The sequence below is a fragment of the Sturnus vulgaris genome, chromosome 1, assembly GCF_052056855.1.
Source record: "Sturnus vulgaris isolate bStuVul1 chromosome 1, bStuVul1.hap1, whole genome shotgun sequence".
In the NCBI taxonomy this organism is placed as follows: domain Eukaryota; kingdom Metazoa; phylum Chordata; class Aves; order Passeriformes; family Sturnidae; genus Sturnus; species Sturnus vulgaris.
This window is the reverse complement of record NC_142243.1, coordinates 131,937,435-131,947,888: the sequence shown is the minus strand read 5'-3', so window position 1 is coordinate 131,947,888 and position 10,454 is coordinate 131,937,435. Positions and strand designations below refer to the sequence as shown.

Below are 10,454 nucleotides of genomic sequence, written 5' to 3'. Positions count from 1 at the left end.
TGGTCCTCTGTGTAATGCCTGCACGTCTCCGTGTATCTCAGTGCAGCTCTGAAGAGCACTGAGGGTACTGGAGACTTTTCTGCACTACCTGGTTTGGCCTTTCCTTGCACAGATAGAGTGGAGGCACTCACCAAGGCACAGGGTACAGGATACCCCATAAAACTCAACCAACATTACCCATAGCTAACTGTTGATTAGCCCTAATGGACTGGTTATTCTAAAACTGTTATCCTAGCTTGGAATTAATATTTTCACTGAAAGTGTCTCCCCTTTAACTTTCTTTCTTTCTGTTGCACTCTTCTAGTCCTGTGCTAAATTTTCTTTGAAGCATGACATGAATGAAGGTGCCACTACCCCAGGTGGATCCTGGTGAAGTATCTGAATGGTGAAAATGATGGAAAAATGATTGACATGCTTTGAGCCCAGCGTTTGCAAGGGCTGCCCATAACTTGAAGGTGGCAATACTTGGGGTACACCTGTTAGTCCTTAGCGACCACCTGTCTCCCTGAAAAAGTGTAGTCTCTGAGGCTGAAAAGAGGCAGATGTGAGCTTTTTAATATGTGTACTTCATAGTTATATGAATGAAATATACCTGTAAATGCTGCATTTTTTCTGAAAAAGATGTCTGACTCAGAAAAAAACCCCAAACTCTTACTGATACAAAGTAATTGAAATGCTGGTAAAACCCCATTAACAGGATCAATCACACTGTAAGGAAATTATCCTTGTGTGAGGCAAACTGCACATTGGAAGAAAATGGCATTGTCTAGTGATCAAGGGCCTACCAATAGGAATTGGTTCAGATTTTTGTGGTTGCCTTCCTTTCACCTCTGGCACCTCCATGTAGCCTGACATCCCAACTGCACCTTTCTCTTCAGCTTTTTCATTCACAGCCTTGTTTGCTTGAGTCTTTTTCTACTGTATGGCCTCTCCCCATATCCCACTGTCCACCCCAACACCCTTCTTCTTCCAGTCCCATGCACGACAGTCTCACAGCCCACCACTATCTTAGCCCTGGTCTCCAGCTCTATATATGCAGCATTTCAAGTGTATTAAGATCACTTCTGCAACCACTAGTGCTCTGCAGTCTGTAGAGCAGGTTGTCTCCTGCTAGGAGAGAGGCAGAAGGAAGCAGTGAAGCCAGCAGTCTCCAGGCCTGCAGAGCATCACGGGTCACCTACAAGTCACCATCTCTGTTTCATGGGGTTGGGAACTGAAGACAAGGTATACTGGAGACCTCTGAAATCAGGGGAACAGTGGAGTCAGGCCAGCACCAAACCCGAGCTGTGATCAGCAGATTTAAACACGATTTTATTACTAAAAATAAGATCAAAATTATCACAAATTGCAGATTGTAATATTCCAAAACATGTTTCAAATCTGGAAGCACTCCAGAACCAAAAAAGTGCATTTTTTTTTTTCCTAACAGATACATTAGGATTGCTCTTGTTCTTTCAAAACTTATCTTCCTTTATGGAGGTATTCTGAATTAAGAATTTGGCTATAGGAACCAAACTAAACCAGAAGGTAATGAAATTCCTGAGATTTAAAAACAGTCACAGAGAGAAGAGAAAAAAATGAGATGCTGAGAGTTTTTGAAATTGTTAATTTATACTGGAGCATAAAGTACCCACTCTGTAGTATCAACTCACAATTCCAGTCCTATTGCTATGAACTCAGAGAGATCTCACTTCCAGACCCAGTGAGCAGCAAACATTTTTTACTATTCTACCTGCGCCTACAAATCAGAGCAAATGTGCGAAAAAACACCTTCCCCAAAATTTTACAACTATTGCAAGTAACAATTAAGGGAGCAGATAATTTTGCCTCTCAAATGGAATATAAAACAGTGTGTCCTAATTAGTGGGATATATTTTGTGGGATTTAAGTGAATGTACAGTGTACAGCTTAATTCAGCATTGTAGAGTTTTCAATAATTTTGCTGCATTCATAAACTGCAACAGTATCACAATCAAAGCACAATGGGAATGAGAAACATTTATCATCATTGAGTCAGTCAGAGCAACAGCATGAGCTGCTCTCGTGGTTCTTCTTAAATATTAACCACCTGAATGTATCCAGCACAAAATACCTCTTTATTGGAAAACACATGAGAAAAAGATTAACCAAGCAGCTGTTTCTCTGCTCTTGCATGTCATGCTCTCCAGAACTGCTGTGGAACCAGAGGATTCCCAGGAGGGAAGGAGTTGCACTTCAAGTTACCTTTCAAGTTCCTAAGAGCTGATCTTGGGCCTCTACATATCCATTCGGAGAATAAAAATAATGAAATTTTCTCAGTTATCTTACTCCAAAGTGAGATAACTTGGAGGTTTCCTTGCTATTGTGTGAGTGTAATTGGAAAGGATAGCTCTAGAAAATAGCCTGTGTCATTAAGGTTGACATTAAGAATATTTAGCTGTCTAGCATCTAGGAGTTTATGGCACAGTAAATTGTTTATCCTTTTGCATACTACTGTAAAATCCAAAAAATGTAGCAGTTGCATTCATTTTAGTAGAAGCAAATGCTTTCATAAATTACCAGGCTTGAAAAATTAAGCTGCTACTTTCAAGGCCAAATTTTAAAGATATGTCAATCCATTTTTCATTAATGTCATTACAGTTATTGGGAGGTGGTGGGAAGGTTTGCCCATCATTTCCTCTCGACTGGGATAAGCCACAGACTGTATATAAGCAGTGCCATCAGTATGTGCCAGTTGGATATGAGGTGTGCCATCTGTAGATGCAAATGACAATTTAAAAAAGACATATTCAAATGACTGTGCATGCAAAGAGGCAATACTGGAGAAATTGGACCAAGATTTTTGTATTTCTTATAGAGGTAAAAATGTCTGTTATATGCCATGCTCCTGTAAGAGCTGTGAGGAAATAAAACTTCGGCATGTAAGGCAGTTTCTCTTTTTTCATTGTTGAGATTTAATAATTTTGAGGTTGAAGAAGACATAACAAAGTGGCTAGTACAGAATGTTAAAAAAAATTGAAATAATGAGGGCATTTTCCTCCTTCCACATGCAAATTATCTCATATTTCAATTTATTTCAATATAAATTTATTCTTGAATATGTTAATACACAGAATTAGAAAAAATATTTAAATGCATTACAAAACATATGGAAACGTACAGATTATGTGATCTTTAGTAAAATCTGTCTTAATGATGAAGGCACCATTTAGCATGCACTCTGGAACTACACTCCTTCATTTATTTATGAGTTCCTGTAGACAAAGAAAGTATCTTCCAAAAATAGGAATACCATATTTTCAAGGCATACTGTGTATTTTATTTTTGAAACTAGTAAATGTCAAACAGTATTCATACACAGTATTGACACATTAATGTTTTCATTCAACAGTGAAGATACCTTTCCTTGTTACATTATATATTTATGACACGCAGAGCTGTCAAATAAATTATGTCAAAGCAACTACAGCCAGACCTTGTGACACTTGAATCAGAGAATCAGGGCAAATAACCTTTAAAATGAAAGACATATGACAACAACTAGAAACATTTAATTTGCATAAATATAATGTTAACAGTCTTTTCCTTATTACATATTTTATGCCTAATTTTTAATTGCCATTATACTAATTCTTTGACATCAGTTTGCTCTCTCTTTTTTCCCTCATTGCTTGCTTTGTTTTGGAACGCGTGAAACAAATTCTATAAGACACGTGTGATCAGATCACCATTTTAATATACTCTGGTTAGCAAATCTTACATATTGAGAAAAATCTTTACTCATGTGATATAGTATTTAAAATGTAGAATAAGTTCCTAAAAATAGCTAAAAATTCCTAAACACGTCAAGTAAATATATCATCTCTGGTAACTTTGGACCATCTCTGCAAAAAACAATCTTGTATTAAAGTTATGCTGTGAAGTGCAGAATACACCAAATGTGCAAAAATGAAGCGCTGATTTGCAAAAGCTTGGTGACTCATACATACTGAATTTTGCAAGATAAAAATCTGAGCATCTAAGTATACATACAGGAATCAAAGTGAATGGTTAGATTTTCAGAATTGCTTACTCAGAGTAGTAAACTCATTAGTTTCATTACTTGAAACCTGTTTGTAAATGAGAGACTTCCTCGAGCCTTTGCTGGCAGGTGCAGTCTCTCTCTTGTGCCTTTAGAAATCACTGAGGACAGAGGGAACTCCACAGTTTGCTCTTATTGCTAGCACTGCACAAGCTCACAGATGTAACCACAGTTAATAAAACTTTGCATTATTCTGGAAAGTCCCTAGGGGTGCTCAAATAAATAAGGCTGAAGGTATAAATGTCTGCCTCAGCAGGGCACAAATAACTGAACCCATTATTGCTCCTGACTGTGATTCACCTCCATTGGGATAGTGTGGCCAGCCTGCACAGCCGTCAGGACATACTGACTTTGTGCACGCTTTTTGCTACAGGATGACTTTGGGTCCCTTTGCGCTTCTGGATCAGAAAAATAAGTATAGTTTATTCTAGTTATAATATTATTTTATAATAACGGCAGATGGACTAGATGATCACTGCTGGTTTCTTTCAAATGTTACTCCATTCTATTTAATTCCATTCCAGTGAAGCTAATTGTGATATTTTGTGTTGGGCTTCCATGTATTTACGTAATGATTCTCTCTTAGCACCAGAGGAATGCCAATGGACAGTCTATATAAAAAAGCATTGAGGGAAGTGTTGAAATTGATAATGGGAACTGCCTCCAAAACTTAATCCAGGAGGCTTAAGATGTTTCCTTAAATCTTCAGCAGAGAATTAAGCAGTTTGTCAACTGACTCTGAGGGGCACAAGCACTCCATCACCAGGGATCTGCAGAGAGCAACTCAGGGAGGACATGAAGCAACTCCCATCCCCGTGGCAGAGCAGCCGGGGATCTGGCAGTCCAGAGGTCTGATGGCAATGGCAACCCGGCCATTTGAAGACAGGCAATGCATAGTGACATGTCCAGTAAACATCAGTAGCTCAGAACGGTGGGGGGTGGAGAAATGGGAACTGTGTCAGTGGTTTGTGGTTTGCAGTTTGCTCTTCCAAGTCAATGGTAAAAAAGAAATGACACTCCCTCCCTCACAGCCCGTAGTTTTATAGAGCAGTTCTGGTTTGACAGAGCTTAAACTCAGTACAGGTATTTTAGAAAAAATTGAAAGGGCAGGTATCTTCTCATGTCCCTTAAACACTGTTCTGCTGAGAAACAACTATTCTAAGTGATGCCACTTGCCAGACAGGGAATAAAATTAAGATTGCATACTCTCAGAAATGGAAAGTAATTTAGACTAATTATATATAGCAAAATAGATTACAGAAATATTATCCCAAAGCTCAGTGCTAGAAGGTTGGAGCTAATAGGAAATAAATGTTTGTCCCTAAGCCAGCCATTTAACTGGGCAAAAATGATTCCTATTGTAAGCAGTAAAAATTAGAAGCGATTTTGATAAGCACTACAAAATTGGTTATTTAATGCCGAAGGTTTCTTAAAAGGCTAATACTACAAGGAATTTTAAAAGTATCTGTGTTGTTCCATTTACAAGACCATTCAAAATAGAAGTGAAAATCTCCTGAAAAGTGAAAGATGTTATCTTTGCTAAAGACCCTATTTTTAACAACTTCATTAATCAACTAATCTATAAATTTTCAGAAAAAAACATTTAGCCGAGAAAGAACAAATGCTGAACCTAGTAGAAAAGATACCATTTATTCATTTATTCAGTTTGCAGTTAAGTAGAAATCTCCATTCAGCTGTGACATAAAATTGATGCTTCTACGATTAAAGTACATTGTAAATAGTTTCTAAAGTGTTAATAAATTACTAAAACTGTTTCAGGAAATTATTAATCAAATGTTATAGCCTGTTACTGAGTCCAGTGATGTAATGAGCCATTTGCAATCAACTACAGCATCTGAAATTAATGTGCTTGGGACAATATACAGAATTTATTTCTCCTGCATATAATGAGTTTCTCACAGTTACTTATCAACCTTTTGCATAGTAATTACCAAAGCAGTCTCAGAAGTACTTGTTCTGAACGTTTCTGGTCCTCTGTGGGACAAAGTAGGGAATAGCTACAAGAGTCACTCGTAATTGAAAGGGCAAAAAAGCCTGTGGCTCTCTCCCATTATTGTCTACTAGTGTGGAGTGACCAAGACTTGAGGAAGAGCTTATCAATGTCTTGCTATGTAGAGATGCAAAAAGTCACTCTATGAGCCTCCTCATCTGCAGGCAGCAGCTTTGGGCAGAGTAAGGAGGGTCCAGACAAGCATACAGATGTAACTGCTGCTGAAAACAGAATGCTTGGAACTAGATTTTGCCTGTATGTGTCAGCTGCACAAAGCATCCTTGTACTTCCCTCCTCTCTGTAGTGTAAGATGGCCATTATGGGTGTGCTATATTCATCCGCCTTTGGCTTCCATAGATTTTTTTTAAGCTGATGAAAAAACCAAAAACCCCTACTTCCTTATGTTTCTCATTTGTTGATTCTTTTTTGCACAACTCACATTTTATTGCTGGTGTTCACATAAGGGAACAAAGGCAAGAGGAGAAAAGTCATATATAGAATAGCCTGAGTTTTAAGGCCCCTTAAAGATCTGGTTCCAACACCCTGTCATGTGCAGAGACACCTTCCACTAGAACAAGTTGCTAAAACCTCCATCCAACCTCGCCTTGAACACTTACAGAGTCAGGGCATCCATAACTTCTGTGGTCAACTTGTTCCAGTGCCTCGGCATTGTCATAGTAAAGAATTTTTCTTCTAATATCTAGTCTAAACCTACTCTCTCATTTGAATCCATTCCCCCTTGTCCTATCACTATCACTCTTGCAAAAGTCTCTCTCCATGTTTCTTGTAGGCTCCCTTCAGGTACTGGAAGGCCTCAATACATTGCCATGTAACATCATACTGATGTGATAGTATAATCTAATACGATTGCTGACAACCCATAAATACAAACCAAATACTCAACCTGTGAATTCCTCTACCCACTTTGTGTGCTCACACACAGTATACTGCACATCAGGATTCTGGCCAAAATGTGGCACACGCCTTATGTGTCACTACAATCACCTTTCAGCTCCCTCAGCTGAAGATTTCAACACCAAACAAATCACAGCTCAAACTAGAAATGCAGACTGGAAAAAAATGCGCTGAAAAAAAGAATAAGTTTTGGGAAAATATTACCAGTTTTTCCTCTTCAGTCTGAGCTAAAGAATACCTGTGGCTTTGAAAATATAACAAACCATAGTAGCACAAGACAACAAATAGAGACGGAGGCGATCCTGTGTTTGTAGTCAACATGCATCTGCCTTCTCTGCATATACTTGCAAATTCTCTTACTGATCTGGGCAGGGATTAAAAAGCATACAAAACCAAGTAGAAAAAGTGGAAGCATATGATACTGTGATGTGATGCTGTTACTGCAAATGGTTGTCTTGAACAGAGGAATGAGTAAGTAAAACCATTAGAAAAAGTATGCATTGATATATGCCTTCCTGCAGATACTGCATCAATTATAACATACTCTTTTAAGAATTCATAATGTCTCTATTCCATACACAAAACTACAGATGCATATTACAACTAATGTTACAATAGAAGATACATAAAAGAATACAGCTAACTGGTAAATACAGTACCTCGTGTCTGCTTTCTAATAATTTGTATCTAAATGTATATAAAAATATTTTATAAAACCACCATAGAACAATTGCATAAAAATTCTCTGAGTAATTGCAGCTGAAAGATTTTCTCTCTGAAAGGCAGATCTGTCGTTACTGAATGTACTAAATATATATGGTATACAAAAGATCATCTATGAGATCCACTGGAGAAAAAAGTGAAGGAGACGCCATGATGTAGTTCGTTTTGAATATGAGCAGATGAAACCTGCTATGCTCAATGGGTGGGTATCACACTTCACTCTGTTCACTGAACTTGCTGTAATTCTAAATTGAGAGAAACAGAAAAAAAATAAAGTATTATAATGTTTTCCTAGAATATAATGTAAAATTAGGAGATGAAGGAGTGCTAGCTTGAAAATGCCAGCATTATAAAAACCAATATTTCAAAAAGTTATTTATGATTAATTCCATAAAGTAATAGGCAAGTATCTTATCAACTTATAAAAATGAGAACGACACAATATTTTCATTGGAGCATGTAAATAAGAACATCCTTGCATTTCTGAACAGCAGCAGAGATGAAAATGAACCACAGAGCCCTCTTACCTCTGCCTTTCTGACAGTGGAAGACTATTTCCTGCTATATGGGCAAGCTGAAATGTAAATCGGAATAAATCACTTTCTGTCAGTCTCCAACTCCTTCCTCGTATTTTCTTCTATCCCATTCTGCCTATTCCATCATGTTAACACTCAAAAGGTCCTACTGACCTCAGCACCTTAAAAAGGCACAGGAGGAGTACATAGACTGGTAGCTACAGTTTGGTGCTGCTATTGCAGTCATCCTGCATTTTTACTCCTGTCCACTTTCAGATGTTCATCACAATGAACACAAAAATCCCTGAAGCACATACTGTGAATACTCTGAAGAAGCATTGGCAGTGTATATACACTGTTTATAACTACATTTAAAATTCTTTAGTCTTTCAGACTAAACAGCTAAGCCACTATGCAGAGGTTTGATTTGCCTAGCAGCTCTGGTAGAAACAAGCAATCTGTTCCTTAAAAAGTAGACTTTGAGTTTTAACTGCCCCTTTTCATTATGAACGTTTGTCCTGGTCTATCCATGTCCCACTTCCATAAAATAGGAATGCTAGTACAAAACTATCTAACAAGAATGTTAGGAAAGTTAATAATATCAATAAAAATGCAGACATTTTGTAACACAACAATCATTCCAATTCATCTAATCAGACCCAGACAAAATATACAATCGCCAACCCCATTATTTTTGCCCTGCAGTTACTATTTCAAAAAAATTTTTTTTTTTTTTTGGGTAGGACAACATAATGAAAAATGTTGAAAAGTGCTGAAGAAAACATGTTTTTCTAGTCAATTCACTAGACTAACTGTGCCAACTCACCTTAATCTGGATAAATCAATGGAAAGTGGTTTTGTCCATAGGCAAGCCTGATTTAATTAGTAAAATATAAAGTGAAGAAAAAAAGACAAACGACCAAACCACAGACCATGATGAGTTTAATGTCTCTTAGAGAAGGCTCTGAGCCAAGCTCTAGCCATGTTTGAATCATAAATAAAACCACGAGGAAGCACACTGCTTTTAATGCACACTCACACTGCCACGACAGTGGAAAAGGATCACATATTTCAAGAGGATTTGCCATCCAGGTTTACAATCTTTTTAAAAAGGAATGCAAGAATCATTGAGAAAGTAAATAGATGCTCAAGCCTCCCTTCTCCCTCTAGCTCTCTCTTCCACCTCGTGCAATTCCCCTCTTTCCACTAGTGAGCCAACGGAGCATGGTGCAGTGCAGGGCACAGACAAGATTTCTAAGTCAAACCACACAAGCTGGGGATCCAGAACCATTTCAGTCAGATCAGTGCTGTGGTGTGTGAAGCAGCTTCAACCACCCCAGGCTGAGAAACAGGAGAGTAGTTTCACTAATGCAGAACTGTGTGTGAGTTAATTTGTCTCACCGAGAGGATGTGTTAGGTATTTCTAGACTACGTAAATCTTTCCAATGGAGAACGAGCCCAGATTAAAGCACCATGACACAGTGCCTCTGGATCTAGCATAGAAGATCGAGAAGGTGTTGCAAAAGGAGACGTGGTGATGGGAAGAGAGTGCTAGCAGCAAAAAAAAAAAAAAAGGAAAACTGCATTCCTCAGGCTGAGAATCAGTTGTAGATTGGGTAAAAGAAGACTTTCCTAGATTTTAACAAATTGCTGTGAGCATCTAAGAAGCCCTCCAGGCTTCACCTGCTTCTGCTTGTAAGCCTTACCCTGTGAATCTGAATGGCATCAATTGCTGAAGAAATAGATTCAAAAAATACAGGATTTTCAGAGTCAAGATTTCCGCCATACTGCATTGCTTTTATCAAGGAAGCTGCAATAAAACAAACAGATGAGCACTGAGAAGGTAGTGAGGCTATATAAACCATCATGTTGAAATTTTTACTGTAAGTTGATACTTGCCTTTGCAGTGTGCTAGTAACACATCGATGCATCTGTTTTTACAGTCCATGTAGATCTATGTTTGAAAACAACAAATTTTTTAAAAACTGGTTTAAATACCAACAGAGAAATGCTGCTGCAGCAGCTGTACTGTCAGCAACCACCAGAGCGAGCCCTTCTATAATGCAAACATCATCACCAAGCCACATTTATTTCCTACCACCTCTTCACAGTACTCTACGGCTCTGCTGAGAATTAAACTGAATTTGATTAATAATTTTGAAATTTCTGACAGCAATTTTTAGGGGTATTATTTCCAGTTCTCTTTTTTCAGCGTGTTTTCCCATGTCCT

The 10,454-nt window shown here is 38.0% G+C and overlaps 1 protein-coding gene across 6 annotated transcripts in view; it reads right to left on the bottom strand.

Annotated features, from left to right (window-relative positions):
• Positions 1-1,289: 1,289 nt before the first annotated feature.
• SLC26A7 (solute carrier family 26 member 7) overlaps positions 1,290-10,454 on the bottom strand; it is a 79,993-nt gene continuing 70,828 nt past the window's right edge. For 4 of the 6 annotated variants that reach the window (XM_088177138.1, XM_088177158.1, XM_088177160.1 and 1 more), the window contains 4 exons: positions 10,124-10,178; positions 9,931-10,034; positions 8,237-8,283; positions 1,290-7,954 (listed from right to left, as the gene is read on the bottom strand). In XM_088177138.1, the coding sequence (XP_088033264.1) occupies positions 7,822-7,954; positions 8,237-8,283; positions 9,931-10,034; positions 10,124-10,178 (339 nt within the window). In that variant the 3' untranslated portion in view covers positions 1,290-7,821. Of the gene's footprint in view, positions 7,955-8,236; positions 8,284-9,930; positions 10,035-10,123; positions 10,179-10,454 lie in introns of those variants that run through there. The other 2 variants (XM_088177144.1, XR_015807944.1) reach the window with 2 other exon arrangements.